Source organism: Manacus candei, unplaced genomic scaffold, assembly GCF_025592945.1.
Source record: "Manacus candei isolate 608988 ecotype Guabito, Panama unplaced genomic scaffold, ASM2559294v1 h1tg000025l, whole genome shotgun sequence".
In the NCBI taxonomy this organism is placed as follows: Eukaryota; Metazoa; Chordata; class Aves; order Passeriformes; family Pipridae; genus Manacus; species Manacus candei.
In genome coordinates, this window is record NW_026138073.1 from 11,442,614 (window position 1) to 11,462,440 (window position 19,827).

The following is a 19,827-nucleotide window of genomic DNA, read 5'->3' on the forward strand; positions in this document are numbered from 1 at the left end:
TAACCAGAGCTGCTACACAACTTCTAACCTGCAAACCAGCTGGAACAGGATGGGGAGAGGGATGAGAATGAGGTGCCCCATACATGTAGCCTGAAAAAGAGATATCACAGCAACAATAGGGGCAGTGATGGGTAGTTTGTAAGTGCCAAAATTATGACCATTTTCTGGTAAGAGAACCATAGCTGTCCCTCTCAACCAATATCCATCTTCTCCACAGAAAAGGACTAAGTAACTTAAAATAAAATGAAACAGATGTAAGAAGGTGGGGTGGTCTGGTGGGTGACCAAAGGACCCTGATTCTCCTGTGGATTTTCTGCATAACACCCATAAAAATCAGATTACTAAGCCAGTGACTTCTATTTCCTTAAGGATAAAATAAATAAGGAAAAGAAAAAAGAATAAGACAGTACCGAGCCCTCTGCATGATTCAGATGGAAGGTGCTTTTCATGTGAAGGAAGGAAGGAAGAAAAAAGAGTCAAATGATGAATTCCTAAAAACTCAAGAAAGCTTCCTTTTGCTCTAAATAACTTCACTATGTGGTAGTGCTAGTCACACTGGGATAGCAGACTATTCTGGAAGCTCAAAACTGATATTGTAACAATACAGGTGAGCAAGAGGCTTCATTCTGTACCCACACGCTCACTCATGTTTTCAACTCGTGAGCTTGCCTGATCTTGTTCACCAAGAAATTCAGGATATTTATCCATATGACAACTCTGGAAGGGAACACCAGTCAAATACCTAATCTCTCAAGTAAGGTGCTGAACTACATGATGACGACCCATGGACTCTCAAGCAAACCTCTCTGGAGCTGGCATGCCCACAGTGAATAATTTCTCCACACCAACGCAGCAGACAGACATTCTGTGTGCCACTTCCCTTGGGTCTCGCAAAATTCATGTCAAAGAACCAAATCCAGATCTCCCAACTGCAGACTACAATGTTAGAATTCTGCCCATTCTTCCCCCTAAGTAATTTCTCCCATATTACCCTCCATTATGTTCCACTTGTCGCCCATAATGTGTGATGAACCAGAGGTTGCAGAGAAAACTTGTACTTGCAACACAAACATATTTTCGATGCCTTGTTTGTTTTCAAGAGCTGCTGATGTTTCAGTGCATTGAAGTACACTGAGCAATATTCCATTTGTGACAGATCTGCTTCAAAGTTGCTTTTTGTTTCCCTCTAGCCCCAGCTGTTATTACTAGAAACTTTAGTACACTTTACGATGGCGTTTGAAGTATGAACGGTACAGTCAGAGCATGTGTCATTTGAAATATTCACTGTTCCAAACTGGGTTAGGCAACCAGGGACATTTTGAATGAATATAGGATATTTATTAAGAGTTCCCCTAGTCCTGCTGCTTATTCCCTACCTGAAGTCAGAAGCCTGTGATGTCCCAGACAGAACTGGCTGCTATGGAGATGATTACAATTCCACAGGGGATTGAGATTGCAGGTGCCAAACAAAGCATTAGATACACTTTTCACAAAGAGGCCTTTAGAACTAAAGAAGGAAGGAGAAGGGAAGATATGCATGATAACACACTGGTTTGAAAATCAGATATCAGAAAGCTGCATTTCAACTTCCACACTGCAGAAACACCATCAGAGCTTGAACATATTATGCAAGAGCTGACCAAAGCCCAGAAACAACATCTAAGCTGTGTAGAATGTGGACAGTAGAGTGTGATGTCCAAGAAGTATGAACACAGAAACAAAGGAGAGAGAGGGAAAGAAGAATGTGCTCAGCTATAAAACACAGAAATGCAGCCAAAACTTAAGAAAGTACCCTGGGACATATTTGCAATTGGCCACTGTTCTCTGTACAAAAGCAAGGCATAAGATATATTCAAGAAATGCTCAAAAATCCCCTGTGATGGTGTCAGAAGTTACAAGCACTCTTACAAAGCATTCTTACAAAAGGACAGTGAAGGCATACTACTAAAACACTACTAGAGCTTCCATGGGCATGGATCCATGGACTGGATCTTTCAGATTCTTCCTCTGCTTTATCTTTACACTTTTTCCACAGTCCAAAGTTATGCAGGTTATCTCAGTGCTGCTTTGAACGGAGACAAAGAGCCAGGGCAGAGTCACATGCAATTCTCTGCCTCCTTCTCTCCCTTTATCAAGTAACTCTTTTAGGAATAAACTGTGCAAGCACATTCTAAAGCTATGCATTACATACTGACTCAAATGAAGAATTCAAGCACTGGCCTGCTCGCTGACAAACAGGCCAAAAGAAATATTTTACAAGCCTCCTAATTGAGGTAATGAAAGAATATTGGTTCATTCTCTCTGAACAAAGCCAGACACTCTTAGCCTTGTCCTGAACTGACACCAACATGCCACAAATGAGACTGTGCAACCAATCTTCTAGACCTGGGCTTCACTCTAGCTACAGCCATTCCTAAATTAGCTTTGGCTTTGCCCTCCACAAAGTATCACCAGATTTTTATTATTTTTAATCACCATCCCACCTCATCATCTTGTTAAACACGAAAACTAGGAAGGAAATCTGTTGGAAAAAAAGGGCTTCTTGGCAGGGTCAGATGACAGTAGGGAATGTGGCACCCAGGAATAAAGTGCAGCAATAGCACAGCCCACAGCTGACTGCTACCATCAGGTTGTCTCTCTCAACAACACTGTTGGGATTCTGGGATTTCGGGAGAGGGCATGGAGAAGACTCTACTGGAGGACAAAAAAAACCCAAAAACAACCCAACCCTCTCTCTGCAAAGGGCAACTCAAGCTAGAAGGAAAGATCCAAACCTCAACCTATAAAGAACTTCCTCAAAGGCAAGTCACAGAATTTGACAAGATTACTACAAAAATATTTATCTTCCTGGCAAAATGCTTCCACCACTCACAGACAAGCTAGTGAGAGGATGCCTAGATAATCAGTCAGAAGCAGAGAAATAAGCTACAAGGATAAAGGAAAGGTCCTTAAATCTATCAAATGCCTAGCTTCTACATCATCCTGTTTTTGCTGAGAGGAGTTATCAGCTTCCCCCAAAGGTACCCAGTAGCATCCCTGCAGCAGCACAGCAGAGATGTTTTGGTTGGGCACCTCACCTTGCCCCACTTCACAACTGCAGCTTCTAATACCTCATGCTTTCCCAAGTCTCTTCCAGTCCTGGTAACAGCCCAGGTGGCAGGGGAAAAACACAAATGCTACTAAAGATCTCAAGATGAGAAGAAGGAATTTACAGCAATTCACTGAAGAACAGAGCTAACTCCAAAATTAGCTAGTTGGCATGTTCCTGACCAAGTCTAAAGGGAATGGCAGAGCTGAAAGGGCAACACTGAAATAGTAAGAGGCAGTTTGTGCTCTTCGTGCCTGAGACTAAAGCAGAACTTTACAGTGAGGCTTGGAGCGGGCAAGTAACCATAGAGGAGCCTTGACTCAACCTCCACTGGCACCAGCAGAAATATCACCACTACTGTGGAGCTGTCTGCAATTGTTACTCCAGACACACAAGGCCTACAAAATCACTGGCTTTTTGTCCTACCTCTCATTCTCTTGAAGGCAGGTGACTGGGTTTTGTTTTAGAATGCAGATGCAACCCAGTGCCTTAAAAAGCAGTACTGGTGTAACCCTCGTTTCCTCCTGTTTCTGCTGCTCCCTTAGCCAACAACACACATCACCAGACCAAGTTCGGTTTCAGCAGCTGTAAGCTACACAAAAGGAGCCAGTGAAAATCTTTATGGAGGAAATAATATGCAATTTTCTAGCTGAACACCTTTTAAAATGTAATGACAGAAAATAAAATCCTGCATCTGTGCTCAGCAATAACAATCTGTACGCGAGCAGTAACAACATGACACTTGGAATAAGCAAGATCCAGACAAAAAAAAGAGAGCTTACCCAGGCGTCCAAATCCGCAGGCTTGGAATAAAGAGAGCGCAACAGAGAAAGGAAGGGAAAGAGAAGAAAAAGAGAAATCAGTGATTTATGGAGGCCGCCTGCTGCTGTGCAATATAGCTTTTAGGATGACAAGTTTAGAAAAGTTCCTTAAAAATGACAAGCATCTTAGGCAATGCAGTGCTGTCCCCTGTTGGGAACCGTGCTGTTAAAATGAAACAAAAGCACATGTGCCCCCAAAACCAAAGCAAAGTCCCCACAGCCTACTGCAGGATCCCCTTATAGGGTGGGAGCTAAGCAAAGGCAGCTGGAAAATAGCCAGTTCCAAGGAGCCATACAAGGTGCTGCACAATGACAGAGATGTCGATATACACAACATGTAACATGGCAGTGCTCAGCAGACTCAAAAGGAGGTTGTCACCAACTGTGCTGCTTCCAATTATGTGCAAAAAAACAAGTATCCTTTCGCAAGTGCATTTTTAAATGCACAAGCTGACCTACATAGCAAGTCATCTTCTTCCATGGACAATTTCAAAGACTGTTTCCTAACAGAAAGCCAGCTGCTGATCAGATTTCCAATCAAATCCCCCTTCATAGGCAACTGAACACATCTTTAGTGCACAGTCCAAACCTCTGTCAAATCCGAGCTACCTCCACCTGCTCCTTCTTTGTCCACAAGTCTACTTAAGTGTAGAAACAAGCAGAAAAAGCAGGCTGCAGTATTGCCTCTTCTTTACTTATTACTACTTTTTACTTTCACAGTAACCCAGCAGCAGCAAAGCAAGTACAAGATGATAAACATTTCATGCCCATAACCACCTCCTTCTGAAGCCAAGGCATTTATGAGGCAGGTACAGTTCTCATTTGCTGTCAAGGGCTGCAAGCCTTCTCTGCCTCTCAGGATTGCCTTCAATCAGAGCCCATTTGCTAAGCAGGAACTTCAGAAATACTGGCCTTCTTTATTATGATTATTTATTTGAGGGGAGTTGACAGGGCACGAGGAACTTTCCTCTTGGTCATAGTTCAGTGCCAGAGGGAGCAGATGGTGGAGGGTAATATGTTTATGGAATCTGCCATCATTTTAATGGCACAGAGCAACTACTTCAGGAAACTGAGGGGTGATGTGTCATCAGCTATGGGTGTCATCCATCCTCATCCTTTGCAACAGTTCAGAGGGCTGGAACTCACCATCTACAGTTCAGTTGGGGGAAGCCAATTCCCCCCTTTCTGCAGACAGGTTTGATATAGCAGCATCAAGTCTATGGCCAAACAAACCAGTACACAACAGGTGTTCACTGGTAATCACTGAACAATCTTGACAAAAGCCTGATTTGAATAATATTTTTCTTCCTGATGATTTTTACAGTCAGGACAGATGTACTTAGCTTTGTTTTTACATTTTAGCAATTGCAAGCCTGTCCATCCTCAGCAGATGGACAGGAGGAACACAGCACTCTTTATGGTGCCTGTTATTATTTCAGCAGGTAGGTCATGCACACCATTAACTCTTTACTGGATGTACATCTGTCATCCCTGGGTACCCAAGCCACAAACTGACATTCCTGGTGGACAAACATTTGCATGACAAAATGAACCCAAGGTACTAAGTGATACTGGATACTTGCTGAGAAGAGAGCAAGGAGAAGGAATCAGGTGCCCCATAAGATACAATGCACAGCTGCAGATTTGGGGTTTTAGAGGAATACAACAGTGTTAATAACCACAGGGCATCTCTTCTGCAGGTACTGCCAAAGGCTTTAATTTTGTCAGCTTTCAGGAGGGGGAAAATTATTACTCCAAGAATAGACAGATACACTCCACTGAATGAAAATAAGAAAATTAAAATGTGTACATGCAGTAGGACACATTGCTGCATTGGGAAAAAAATAACTACATTTGGAGAGAAGCACAGACTAAATAAAATACAGTAATAAAATAATACAAAAATGAAAACTCTAGAGGGCTCCTGGTTTAGGTTTTGCTACCTTCTAAGCATGTGCCAAGATCTCTTTGCAGACCTGAATTACCAGTTTTGACTGACAACAAAAGACACAGTTTGCCCACTAATATTTTTGAAGTTTAAGCAATCTGTTTAAGAAATGAGCAATATCTGGTTTCCTTGCTTCCTGACCAAGTGAGTTTCACTTCTAGTTCACAGATGGCAGCTTGTGAGTTTTACAAGGGACACAAGTCATCTTTCAGCACCCTCGGTCAATACTTTTGAACTCTTCTCCTGAAAAAGAGAAGTCTTCCAGGTAACTCACTGGGTAGCACAGGAAGATGAATAAATACAGGACTTAATCACTTTAGGTCAAAATCAGATCAAGATATTCCTCTTAACTGTATCAGAGGCAAAAGGTTACTGAAAGAGGATCTCAGGTCAAACCAGCAACCCCATGCACTAAGTATTCATACGGGGGGAAAAGATGACAGAGTCCACTCAGGGAAGACTGACTGAATATGGGAACTACACAAGTAATGCATCTGTGCTTCCAAAAATTTCACATTTGAGCATTAATTACTCAGGCAGGGGATGTTTTCCCATATAGATATCAACAGTCCAACCTCCAATGGAATCAAGAATACAGTGCTAAATTAGTATTTCACTCATATGGACAATTCCCAGTGTCTTTTCCCAAACCTGTACACAACATCACCCCTACACATCAGGCACAGCACTCAGGTCTGTCATAGTCTGGGTAAATGTAAGAATGGTAGTGAGAAATCAAAACAGTTCTGGGATTGGTGGGGATGGAGGAAGGGATCAGTAGGATAAAATAGCAGCCTTAGCAAGGGCAATGCCTTTGTAACCTGACTGGAACCAGCTTCCCCCTTATGTCCATTGCCTTGTCAAAGTCAGTAACTCTGTCATAACTCATTTCATTGCAGCAGGACCGATGACTCGGGAATCCAGACTACCAGCTTGGTGGAGATCTTCTACTTAAGAACTCAAAACAGAGTATTTTTGGGGGCGCTGCCAACTTTGGGAGTGGAAGATAGAGTGGGAGATGCAAGAAATGAGAGGCAGCAGGTGCCCAAAACCCAAGACAGCTGCTGGCAACAACTTTAGCACTCATGTCAGTATCGAAGAGCTCTGCAGCACATATTCTAGCATCTTGATGACCAGACTTCATCACTGAATGAGCAAAGAGTCATTTCTTCTTAAAGCAATAATCCACTACTAAACTTGTCCACAATTATAGGAATTAAAGCATTTAAAGAATATCTGGACCTTCAGTATCCACGCCAGACCCTTAAACTCTTCTAGTTTAGTGAAAAAGTGAAGCAGTATCAATATTAAATGTAATGAGAGTCTGAGATGTACACAACTGACAAGGGAGAGAAGCAGGAAGAGACACTGAACAGCAATCAATTTTGAGGAAAGGCTGTGATGAAATTGCTCAACTCTAATGTGTACAGAGCATACACAATTCTATAAACATGAAGATGGGAAGCAGCCGAAAAACCCTTTGCCCTTTTATGATTCAGGGACAACTGCACTCCTAATACTTATGGCACTGCTACAAATAGGTTGGCAATGCCGACAGTTGATGGTTTTCATTTAAAACAAAATAAAGAGAAAGCTATTTTATAAAATCCAAAGTAAACCATCTGCTTTCATTGCTTGCTTTAATACTTCAGCCCATTTCCACATTCTCCTTTTCCCATCACCACTTCTATACATGCATTCATACAGTTTTCATTTTGTACGCTGCCAACAGACAAGGCATTCAGTGTCTACAGAAATCTTGCAGAGCACAGCCTCTCTAGAGATGTATGCTCAAGATGCTTATTTCTGATAGCAGGTGAGTCAACGACTCCCTCTAAATTTTTACCTCCTTGCTTAAATTCCTACTCTGCCTGTTAGACTTAAGAATCTCCAAGTCCCTGACCAATTTAGCACAAAAAACCCCCCAAAACAACCAACCCTCAAGTGAGGGCATCATGAAATTCTGTGTTAATTATGACTTCCTATCCCAGAACATATTTCAGACCCTACTGAGTCAAGGAGGTATTTCTCAGAAAGCTAGAAACAAAGGCCACTCAACTCTTCTTGGATTATTTCTAGCTCGTAATCATTAATACAGACTCCCATTACGTTAGCCTAAGGGTGGCATATGGCTTTCTAGGGATAGGACAGACGGGGGAAAATAACAGTTATGCATGCCTACATCCCAATCCCATTGCTGTGCATGCATATGGGGACAGAGCTTTCTCTTGCCAGATTCTTAAATACCAAATATATTAGCTTCCGAGTCAAACATAGTATTTCAAACACAACCACTGTTTTGAAAAAAGTCAAGATGACATGCATAATCAACCCACATGCCTTCAAGCAGTAAAAACGATGAATCCTGTGAGTTGGGAAGGAATTCCCTTTCCACATTTGCTCCCAGACATTACATGTAATTTTTACCTGCCTCTGACCAAAAGAGATATTTATAGGCACCAGCCAATGGACACAGGTTAGTATAGTACAGGGAATACAAATTTCCTGCCACGAGATTAGAAATCTATTCTTTTTTATTTAAAAAACACCTCAAATACTATATAGTTTCAGAGAAATGCAGCTGACTTTGGGTCTGCTTTTTAATACAGGTAAAGACTTTTCTTACTTGAGTAAGAAAATTCTTGAAAGCCTTCAGCCATGGTCATGCATCCTCTGTCTGTCTCTATAAATACCTCTGCAGGTGGAGAGTCAGGTGCACTTTCAAACATCATATTTTATGTTTTTACTCCCTTTGATAACCTTGTAAATTTTCCTGTTCTCCCTGTTCTTTCATCCTAGACATACACAAAACACACTTCACACAGCTTTACAGGGTTGGTATCGTTCCGAGGGCAAAATCCAAGCTACCAGTTGGCCAAGATGTATGTGGGAAAGACATGCAGGAATCAACATTTAGTGTAAATCACATGGATTCCAAAGCCATACTGAAAGGACCACAAAAAGCACAGGGGACTCAAGGTAAAATAAATGGTCTGTGCTAGTACACATACACAATCATGTTTGCAGTAAGGTGTTACCTATGGAGTGAAAACACATGGAAAGAATAATCAGAGACTTCCCAAGGAATTAAAAAACATAGAAATGAGGAACTTGACTACTACCTCCCTCATTTCTGTGATCACTTAAGACACACAGGCAGTCAACACCAAATTTCCCTACAACCAATCCTGAAAATGTACCTCAGCCTTTGCCTGCAGCATGTCCTAGGTTATGAAAAGGCTGCCAATTAAGTTGTGGTTTTGAGCTACAGACAAAATGTCCACTAGAGACTCTGATTCTTGCTTCCAAAGCACTTGCAAACCACTGTGTGTTTTAGGGAGAGAACATACTGGCTCTCAAATACATGCAAGCCTCAGCTCCTTTCAAGGCTATGATCAGAGGAAATGCTGCAAGGTTGCATCTTTTAATGAAGTCCGAGTATATCATAATGAAATCATCTGCAAAAGGAGGAGTGTAGGTGCAGCAACAACAAGGATTTCAGGCTATTGTAAAACTGCATTCTTCATTTTTACATTGCAATCTCCGGGGAATGATCGTATCAAGAGCAACTTGCAAATCTATGTCACTGCCAGCAAAATGTTGATTTCCATTTGATAGGACAATTTGCAAAGAGCAGTTTTTATATTGTGGAAATGCTTAACGCTTGTAAGAACTACAAGAACTCAAAGCTGATTCAATGACCATTTACTGGGCAATGCAACACACTTGCTCAAGGTAGATGGCCTGGAAAAAAATCAGGGGTGGGTGGAGATCATTCTCTCTTTCTATGACAGAGCAGTACCTGGTAGTCTTATCAACAAGGACCACAAACCAGGTCTTGCTGCTGTCAAGAAGAGGAAGGCATAGACTGGGTGCAGCAGGAAGAGTCAAGCAGTTTGAGGAACTTTCCTTAGGAAAAGAAAACAACATTTTGCTCTCAGCGAAGCTTCTGAAGCTCAAAAAAATGATGCTACATGCTAAGGAACCAGAGAAGTATTTACTGCTGGACTTTTTAATAAGAAGCAAGAAGCTTGAAATTTAGCTTTAAAATAGTGTATGCTCTAAATATAGCTCTCTCAGGTCATCTGACTGCTAAGACTCATGCTTCATGAGTCTGCAAATTGAAAGAGTCAATCCAGCACAGAGTATCACAGAACCCCAAAGACAGATTGCTATATTTATAGTAGTAGATACTATTTACAAACATATCTCCACTCTGTTTGCTCTGTAATTATAGTTGGGACATATACAATCATTTACTTTCTGTAGACTCCTTTGGTGTGCCACACCTCCAAAGTCAATCAAAGTAATTTTAAGAACCTGTTGATTGATTTATTGATCAAATAAGTTTACCAGTGCAATAGACTGGAAATAACCAGACAGGCAAGTGATCTGATAAATATTCCTGGAGACTAGTTACTATAGGCACTGAAAGTCAGCAGAAAAGAAACCCCTGAAGGCAGGTCCAGGCTTTTTTTAGAATCTATATTAACAGTTGGCCCTAAAGTTTCATTTGTTCTGCAGACTGGCAGAAGTGCACTCCCCAACCAAATGTTTGAGATAACTCTGTAGAATCCAGTGTTAGCTATCAAATTCAACAGAAGCAATTGGCTAAAGTTCAGTTCCTATTACAAGAAACAATGTGACAAGAAAGGGGGAGTGCAGGGTGTTACACGTGGTTTGAGTCAGGAAGCAAATACTTCCATCTGATCAAGGGCATGAGATGGAAGAAATGCATGAGGAGGATCATCATCCACAGGCAGCTTCCAGTGCTTGGGGCTGTTTTCTGGTGCTCCTGTGGTGAGACTTCACCAAAGCTTTCACCAAGCTCCAACCGCAAGAAGCAGATTATGCCCCTGGCCAGCACTGAAAACCATAAACTCATCTATCAAGTATTCACTGAGATGGCCTATTTTTTTTTTCCTGTGGATTTAATTGCGATTTAATGAGGCTTCCAATGAAACATGTTGGCAGCTTATCATAAAACTAAGCTGAACATAGTTTGTACTCCTTTTACACTGTCCATTTAGTTGTGTGAAGAACTGTCATCCAGTTCAAGCAAGTGGCAAATTAGGCTTCAACTCTGTTGCATAGGTGTGGTTTCCTAAGAGGCAGAGGACAGGTCCACTAACAAATCAGGAGGCAAAGGAAAAGCTTGTGTTACTATTATCATTTGTACAGTATTTTAGATAATCTTTTGGCACTGTGGTTTTGGAAAATTTACATTTATCCCCAAAACAAAAGAATTAAATGTCCGTGGATGTCAATAGCTTCTTCCACAAGAATAAAATTACAGCAGGAAAAACACAAGTTCAGGCTCAGACAAAATAAATTAGCCAGATCAAACTCACAATCTCTCATAACCTCTCAACATTTCTGAAAATAAATGCCGCACTTAGCAAAACAACCTTTGAAATAAACACCTTTAAATGCTTATTTATCTCATAACATTATCCTTGCTGCCTGTCATATATTATATATTGCATCCATATAAAAATCAAAAGAAAAATCCACTCAAAGAAACCGACACTCCAATGCTCCCTTTTCCATTTAAGGTTGGTTATACATGCACAGAGATCTTAAAACATTTTAAAGGATGAAGCTCTCCTTCTCATTAGTACCACCATCACGTTGTTCTGATCTGTGGTCATATAACCTTTTGCACCTTTTCACTCTATTGAATCAATCTCCCCTGGCAACTTCTGGTGTGGCACTCTGCTCCCCCTGCCTCCGGCTCTTCTTCCCTCACTAATTCTGTGTTCAGAACTGTGAAGCACAAAATTAGACGTTTCAAATTAAGCAAGGAGAGAGAATGAGAGAACCTTATTAAATCAACATTAGCATCAGAGTGTCTTTAAAAGAGAAACTCAATTGCAAAATATTACTTGTCTCTGTAAAGCTCTTTGCATTGACAGAAATGAGACAGGCGGCTGCTGAGATCATGTTCTCTGTCCCCACCTTCCTCCTCACGCTGGTCACAGTGCCCGAGCAGTAAGCACAGGATCCTTTTCAGACCACAACCCCCAGGGAAGCAAAGCCTACCCTGAACTCACAAGCACTGGAATTGCCAAGTAAAAAGGACCAGATCTACTAACACAATATTGGGGAAGAAACACACAACAAATAGGACACTAACACACCAAAGCAGACTCCCTTCTCCTCCCAAGCTTTCCACAACACTGGCTGTTCTCTCAACTCACATTACAAGTTACCATAAATTCTTTCTTACAACAAGGCAAAGAGCCATTGCAAGCTTTAGTTTCCATTCTCAGTCTCCAAAAATCAGAATTACTGACATGATGGTGATGATCAGCATATTCTGTCCCAAAACACCTTAACTTTCAGAATGCAAACCTCCACTTACTGCCCTGATATCCTTAAACTCCTTTCCAAGATAAATCACTGGAGTATCACACCATTCCCCCTTGCTGGATAATTAGATGTGTTGTTAAAGACAGAAATCATCTCTGAGCCTGCACAGTCTTTAAACGTGACTGTCCCTTGGCATTTCTTGAATAAGAGTTGATATTTGCACCTTGTGCCAACAGGAGTGTACACACCTTACCCCATTGTACAGCAGGCTCCAGACTTGTCTGTCGAGTGCTACCTAAACCAGGGAGTGTCTCAGCAGTATCCTGTAGGAAGGGTTTGCAATGTGTGCTGCTACAGAGTCCTACAGAAACAAATCCTACTGAAACAGTTTAAGTACAAAAATATATATTTCAAAACTACTTCAATTAATTAATGTTTAGAGTACCCATTCAGCTCGAGAATATTGTCCTAAGGAAAAGTGACATGAAACTAAAGCTCAATTGCTGATGACAAAACAAAGTTTCCAAAGCATTTTTGAGGAAAACAGATACTACCCAAACAGAAATGGAGGTTGAAGCTTTTGATTTCTCTAGTCCTACCATGCAATGCAAACTTATGTATCAGCCAGACACTACTGAAAACTTTGCATTTTACAGGCAGGTTTCTAAGTGCAGATTCTCCATATCAATAAGTGGTATTTTGGGAAGCCAGGGGTGCTGGCAGCTCCAGTACCTCTTCAGAGCTTAAATGCCATTAACTGGACAAAGTAGTTCCTACACCAAAGTTAAGACAAAGTGCACCAGGGAAACAGGAGGAGGAAGATAAAAATAACACCCACAGGAATTAGCAACAGAAAGCTAACTTGATTGTTAGAGCGCTGTCTATTCAACATGTTTTATAAAACGAAATGCTTCATTTTCACCTCAAAGGGCAACAGTAGCAATACAAGACTGCTTGGAGCTTTCCAAAATGAAAGAGTCAGATGAAAACAAGCAATTTACCATTCAATTATAAAAGCTGAAAAATGGGGAAAACAGAAAAGCCGGAATGAAGCGGTGAACTTGCTGTCCCGGGGTTGCTCTTGCTGCCTCTCCAGACTGCTAAAATGTCTGTACCAAAACATACCCAAGTGCCAACTAGATGCCTTTCTTCCAGGAAAAGACCACACTAAGCAAAAACTGAAAACATTTTTTTTCCTGTTCTCTGCTGCATCTAATTTTATTCAAGCCTTTCCCTGGCAGTCTGACACAGAACTACAAGTGGCTTCCCGTTGCCTTCAAGTCATATCCCTTGCTTTTGTAGGGGTTATCACATAGCACCTTTAATTCAGTAGGACAGTAACTACAGTAATCAAAGTAATTAGTTTGCATTCACATGCTCAACAATTTCAGCTCTTTAATGCCTCCGTTCTGAAAAATTTTCAGGAAACAATCAACTTGTACAAACCACACAAAGCGTAGAACTAAAAGAGCAAACAGGGCAGACAATTTCTGTGCAACTTCCACCATCTAATTCTGTTTCTTACAAATCATAAGTCAGTTTGATAGCTTCGCATATAACAACCCCACAAGCAATGAAATACATAGCTATTTAAAGTCACTTATAACTGAAAACTGAGAAAAGCTTTAAAAGAAAAACAAATATTTAAAAATGGAAAAAAGGATAAAGAACTAAACTACCAGAGGGTTCTGAGGGATTTTATTTTTGTTTGCTAAAAATGCACCACACTATTCACCTTCAACAATCCCAGTGAATATCAACACATCATGACAACACTTTTTGAGATAACTACTATTCCAAGAAAACTGAAGCACAAGCAAGATGCAATAATTTGTCCTGATTCATGCAGAAAATACTAGACAGGATCAGGGCTGATAAGAGAGACCCAAACCACAGAAGAAACCAAGATTTTCATCATCCATGTATTTGAGCAGATTACTGAAAGGAAAACAGTCACAGTGTACTGATGCTTGCCTGTTAATATCCTTCCAAGAGGGCACAATCAGAAAATTATCTCGAAAGATCTAAGTATAATGGAATGAATGGTTACACACATTTGAGATGAAGGGAAAGAGCTGGAGCAGCAAAAAAAGCAATCCCTATTTCATTCTGAAGTCTCTAAGGGACTCAGGAAGCAGCAGTGAATGGTGGAAAGCCATCCACCAAATCCAGGTAACTTATATTGCTTGCGGTGATTAACTCACCCCAAGTGTCAGCCTGCCACCTACTACTGTCAGACTGGAAAATCCACTGTAAGCACTGAGAGGATTCTGAAGAAGGAAACAGAAACACTGGAAAAGAAGAGGCAAGAAAGACACAAAACAAAGCAAAGAGTCACAGCAACCCTTTCTTTCAGTAGTAACTACTGGCTGCAGCACTTATCCCACTTCTGAGACATCAGAAAAATGGACCTGTCTCATCAGCACCCACTTTCAAGCAGCAAATCCAGAATTAATATTCACAGGCTCTGTGACTGACATAATTGCAATTTAAAAAGGGCAATTAATCATCAGCCACACTGGTGGCTGACTTGCCAGAGTGGGATCCTTCCTCTCCACACCTGCCAACAAACTCACAGGAGGCAAAAGCATCCCATGCACACAGAGCCAGGAAGTGATGTTCTCCCTCTGACCCCCAGCCCCAGACTTTATAGTATATGCTACAGGGTTTGGTATTGTTTTTTCTCCCACACATGGCCCATCGGGATGATTGACCCACCCTTTCCTGCAGCAGCTCCCCCACAATGCCCAGTCTTCCTTGCCACATGGATAAGGAATGCTCTCTCCATGCATCTCACTCATGTCAGCCAAGAGAACTGAGGCAATGGAGCTCCATCACCTCCATCATGAAGCTCTTCTCATCTCCCATTTTTCTTTTTAACTTTGCATGAACTAATTTTTTTTTTTTTTAAGAGTGACATCTCATCCCATTCTTACATGGAAAGTGAATTACAAAGGTAAGAGTACAGCTCCAGAGAATCAGCTAACATAGGTAGATGATGGAAACATCAAACTTGGCAAGTGGGTTTTACAAGATGAGTCGAAAAACCACTAAGTCAGTGTTTACTTCTGTGCTCCTATGGGAAAGTTTTCAGACATTGCAAAGGAAACCAAAACGCCAAGCAACTTCTCTGGATATCTGTTCTGCCACTGTAAATTCTTTCTATGTGAGCACCCTTTGCTAGATGTGAAAGGTATTTCAACCAATAGCATTTAGAGAAAATTTGGAAATTTGTCAATGGTGTTCAGGTCCCCAGAAAGAATTAAATTACTGTAGGGTGAATATATAACCCCTTGTAAGAGGTACAGTTCTTTCTGAGAGAAAGAAAGCCATCAAACTTACCACCATCTTATGCTAGTCTACTTATCTGGGAAGTACATAAACCACTATGGTGATAAATACCATAGAAAACAAGTATGAGATTGATGGGAAGACTTAGAGCTTAGCAAGCCATGAGGTCTTCAAGTGACATACTTAAGACCATGTCCTTGGGCCAAAGAAAATATACAAGGTACTTCTAGGCCAAAGGAATCTTGCTCAAACAGGTGCCACTGATGCCAGCCAAGTGCAGTAGGGACTGAGGATACATGTTGTAACACAAGCTTTATAGTACTCCCTTCCTCAGTCCTGCCAGTCAGCAAGCAAAAATTGCCTTCATCATAACAATACAGGAAAAGAATTCAATGCTTTTCTATGCAAAAAAAGTGCAATTTCAAGCCTAAGAATTCAGTCAGGACAGAAGCTGGAGCACAATTACATATTGCATGTCTTGGTCAGAGTTCCAAACAAAGGTAGTTGACAGAACCTCTCTTCCAGCAGACAACATGAATAAATGGTCTCATTTCCACTAGTTATAAGATAATACACAGATTTTGCTTCCTCACACCATCCTCATTTCTGTGAGATCCCTCTTAAAATTTGCTCTCTTTTTGACACATGCTCCAGGTGTTCTTCATCCACAAACTTCAGCGCATCATTGCAAGTTAAATGAGGTGTCTATAACCTACTTCTCTCAGTTTTGTGAAACTAGAGAAGCACAAAGGCCCCTCAAGCTTTTTCTGCCTTCATTTTGGAAGGTTTTAGAAATATTTGATAAAGCATTCTATTCACAAACAGACCTTTACCTTTCAATGACACAGGCATCATGTTGCCCACATGCCCCCTATTCTGACAGGGTTGACCTTGTCCTCTCCTTTAACAAAATCACTCCTTAACAAACGAGTGTGTGGTGTTAAAAAATAGCAGGTATTTCAGTCAAGTATGCATCTTCTCCCAGTGCAGGAGTAAATATAACAGAGATTCAGGGTATTTCCTCATAATGACTGGCTGGATCAATAATTTTTACTGGGCTCTTCTGCAACCCGAGAGGGTGTTTACCAAAAAGTCAGTAACAAAGCAGGGAGGGGGAGGAAAAGATAAATACAAAGAATCTTCCTCGTACACAAACAGGGCTCCTGCCCAGGATCACTGATGCTTCATTTCTTGCATTTCTTCAGAAGAAAAAGAAATACTTGTGCTTCCAGATTTTCCTAGCATCTCTATGCTTAATGCCTCCAATCAGCACTTGCTCACATCTTTATCTTCAAGCCCATACTATGAAGTTTTGATAAGCTTTTTCCTTCCCAACGTCTCTCACTCCATACGGATAAAAGCCACTAATAGAAGACAGAGACCAAAATCCTTGCCTCTTCTATTGCCTGCATTCAGCAATCAGCAACTGTCTGAGTATTGTGAGACCCAAAGCACTGCCGTGTATTACACACTTATCTCTGCAAAACCACACTGCACAAGTGACAACTTCCAGGCAGGGGGGAGGGGGAGTTGTGCAGCTTTGCGATAATTAAAGCATAGACAAGTGTCACTGCTGTAGATAATTATGCATTAGCAGTGAAATTACTTAATGGAATGAAATAAACTAAGCCAAATGCTTTGTTTTAAAGCAAATTTAGGGTCTGCAAAAGGTGTCCAACTGACAGCCCAGGGGAGCGAGAACGACAGTCCTCATCATTCATGAAAGCCACAGCAGCCTGGCAGGCTTTCACCTCCACCCAGGAAAAGGGAAGCAAAGGAGAAGCTAACCAAAACTCCAGCCCCTCTGGTCAGTCAGGCTCTGATCCATCTGATCAGCACCCACGCAGGGACCAGGCAGTCACTACGCAGAGAGGAACAACTGGCTGAGATAATTTCCTACATAAAGATACCAGCTCTGACAAAAATGGATTAGTTCAACCCACAGGTCTTCCATAGCCCATCCCCACAAGCAGCCACCAGAAAAAAAATTAACCTGTGTCAGCACAGACAACACTCCAACCCCCAAGAGAAACAACAGGATAAGTAGGTACATGGTGCACAATGAAACCACCTCCTCCCACCAAGCCAACGAGGTCTTTCCCCATCCTCTCCTCTTGCCTCACCAATTGCTCACCTACACACACTCCCACCACTGCTCTCGTCTACATGGCTTCAACAGCATCATCCTGCTTGTTAAAACAAGGACTCTCAAGGTCAGTCAGAATTTATAAGGCAGCCATTTCATCTTTTGTGCTTCTCTGGCTACATTCCTTCCTAAAAGATGCTGAACAGTGGAGATTCTGCTGGGTCTGAAAGCCCTGCCAACACCAGGGCCAATTAGGAGTTTCAGGATGATGAATATTAAAGTTATTATGGGAGGCAGTTATGCAGCCAGAATAAATCTTAACTGAACCTTTAAGTGGTTTTTATAACTCTTGTTTCTCCTTCTTGAAAACAGATGAAAAGATACAAATCTCCTGCCTAAAAATCTGCAGGAATTCCAGTCAACCACCAACTTCGCTCTCAAGAGAAGGTTCTGCCCTCAAAGTAATGATTCATTTCATCCAAGGCCAGCTAGATCATCTTTAAGTTTTAAACTCCAAATTACTCAAATCAGCCAGAAACTTGAAATATCAGTGAAGACTGACCTGAAATACTGCCTTTACAAAAGCACTGCAGATAAATTTCAAACTTCTGCTGAGAGAAACTCCTTTTTTTTTTTTTTTTCAGTACAGGCCTTCTTAGTCTATGTAGTCTGATTGCAGACAGTCAAAGTAACACAAATATTATAGTCAATTTTTACAGAACAGGTTTCATAGGCAGTCTAATTGGAAGGCTGAGGTGTAAGTCAAATCAGTGAGTCCTAAAGAGGATCTGAGGAATGAAGGTAGTGGCCTCTGTTTTGATAGCAAGCACCGAGATGTCACTAGGACAGCATTTGCCATCCTCTCCCACCATTTCCAAAACCAAACTTGCTCTCAGCTGCAGTTATCTAACCCTCCCAGAAGCACTACTAGAAACCAACTACAGAGTTGAAGACCAAAGAGAAATCTGAGGTGGCTGAGAACACAATACATCATTTGTGGAGAAACCTGCACTGTCTTCACAACAACCTTGTCCCCCCCCTCTGCAGCCTGAACATGCAGCAACATCACAACTTGCCAGACCCCTGCATTAAGCATGAAAAGGCCCTCAGAAGCATGGTCAGAAATGAAAGACAGAAAATTATCCAACTTACACCTCCAGTTTGTAAACTATGTCAACACATAGTGGTCTCACAACTCCAAACGATGACAGGACAAGGGCAATGGTTTTAAACTGAAAGATGGTAAGTTCAGACTAGATATTAGGAGGAAATTCGTTACTCAGAGGGTGGTGACACACTGGCTCAGGTTGCCCAGAGAAGCTGTGGCTGCCCCATCCCTGGAAGTGTTCAAATTCAGGTTGGCTGGAGCCCTGAGCAACCCCATCTCCTGAATGGCATTCCTGCCCATGGCAGAGGGGTTGGAACTAGATGGTCTTTAAGGTCCCTTCCAACCCAAACCATTCTGTGATTCTACAATTTCTATAGAAATCAAAGAACTTCAAAAACTTAGGATAAACTAATCCTGGAAAATATTATGGTAACTCCTGGAGAACCTGGAGTCAGAATGAAAACAAATAAACAAAAACTTCGAGACATTTCATTGGTATGCAAGCAATTTGAGGGCTCAGCACTTCACGGTCCACCCCTGGAAAGGAGCCTTCATGGGTGTCCCGTCAGTGCCACCTTCAGGAAACACTCACGGCTGCTTTTCAAGAGCTCTCGATACTGCAGGAAAAAAGCATGAACTCAGAGAAGGCATCATCACTGGCATGCAACTGAGATGCACAGAAAAAACCTTTAGCTCCAAAATAAAAGTATGACAATGAGAATCATGTCCCAAAGAACCGTGGAGCAGAACACAGAGTCTGCAAGATCAATACACAGAGCAGCTGCTGCAATGAGCAGTGGTTTTGACCCCCAAATAAGATACATAATTCATCTCTCGGATTCTGCATAAGGCAGGTGATAGATTTTTCCCAGATCCTAAATTCAAAGGGATATTAATGAGGATATACTGTTTATGGATTGTTTATCAGTCTCCATTTGCACCATCGCCTTTTAAAGGCTCACTTGAAATGCCAGCAAACTCCTTCCCTCAAAAATTATTAAAAAGAAAAAAAGGCTATGAAAACTGCTTCGCTAATGAAAGAGGAAAGTTTCATAAGAATTCAGAGTCAGTAATGAAGTGAAAAACATATTGCACGGGTCAAAAAAGACATTCTAATATCATTTATTTATTTACACACACGCCCGCACAAGATGTACCTTAAGCCTCTGGACA

At 41.4% G+C, this 19,827-nt stretch overlaps 1 protein-coding gene across 3 annotated transcripts in view; it reads right to left on the minus strand.

Moving 5' to 3' along the window:
- The window catches only part of CHCHD6 (coiled-coil-helix-coiled-coil-helix domain containing 6), a 109,566-nt gene that overhangs the window by 74,711 nt on the left and 15,028 nt on the right, over nt 1–19,827 (minus strand). For 2 of the 3 annotated variants that reach the window (XM_051788916.1, XM_051788915.1), the window contains exon 5: nt 3,871–3,891. The exons of the other annotated variant lie outside the window; for it this stretch is intronic. In XM_051788916.1, coding sequence (XP_051644876.1) covers nt 3,871–3,891 — 21 coding nt within the window. The remainder of the gene's footprint in view (nt 1–3,870; nt 3,892–19,827) is intronic. 3 annotated transcript variants of the gene reach the window in all.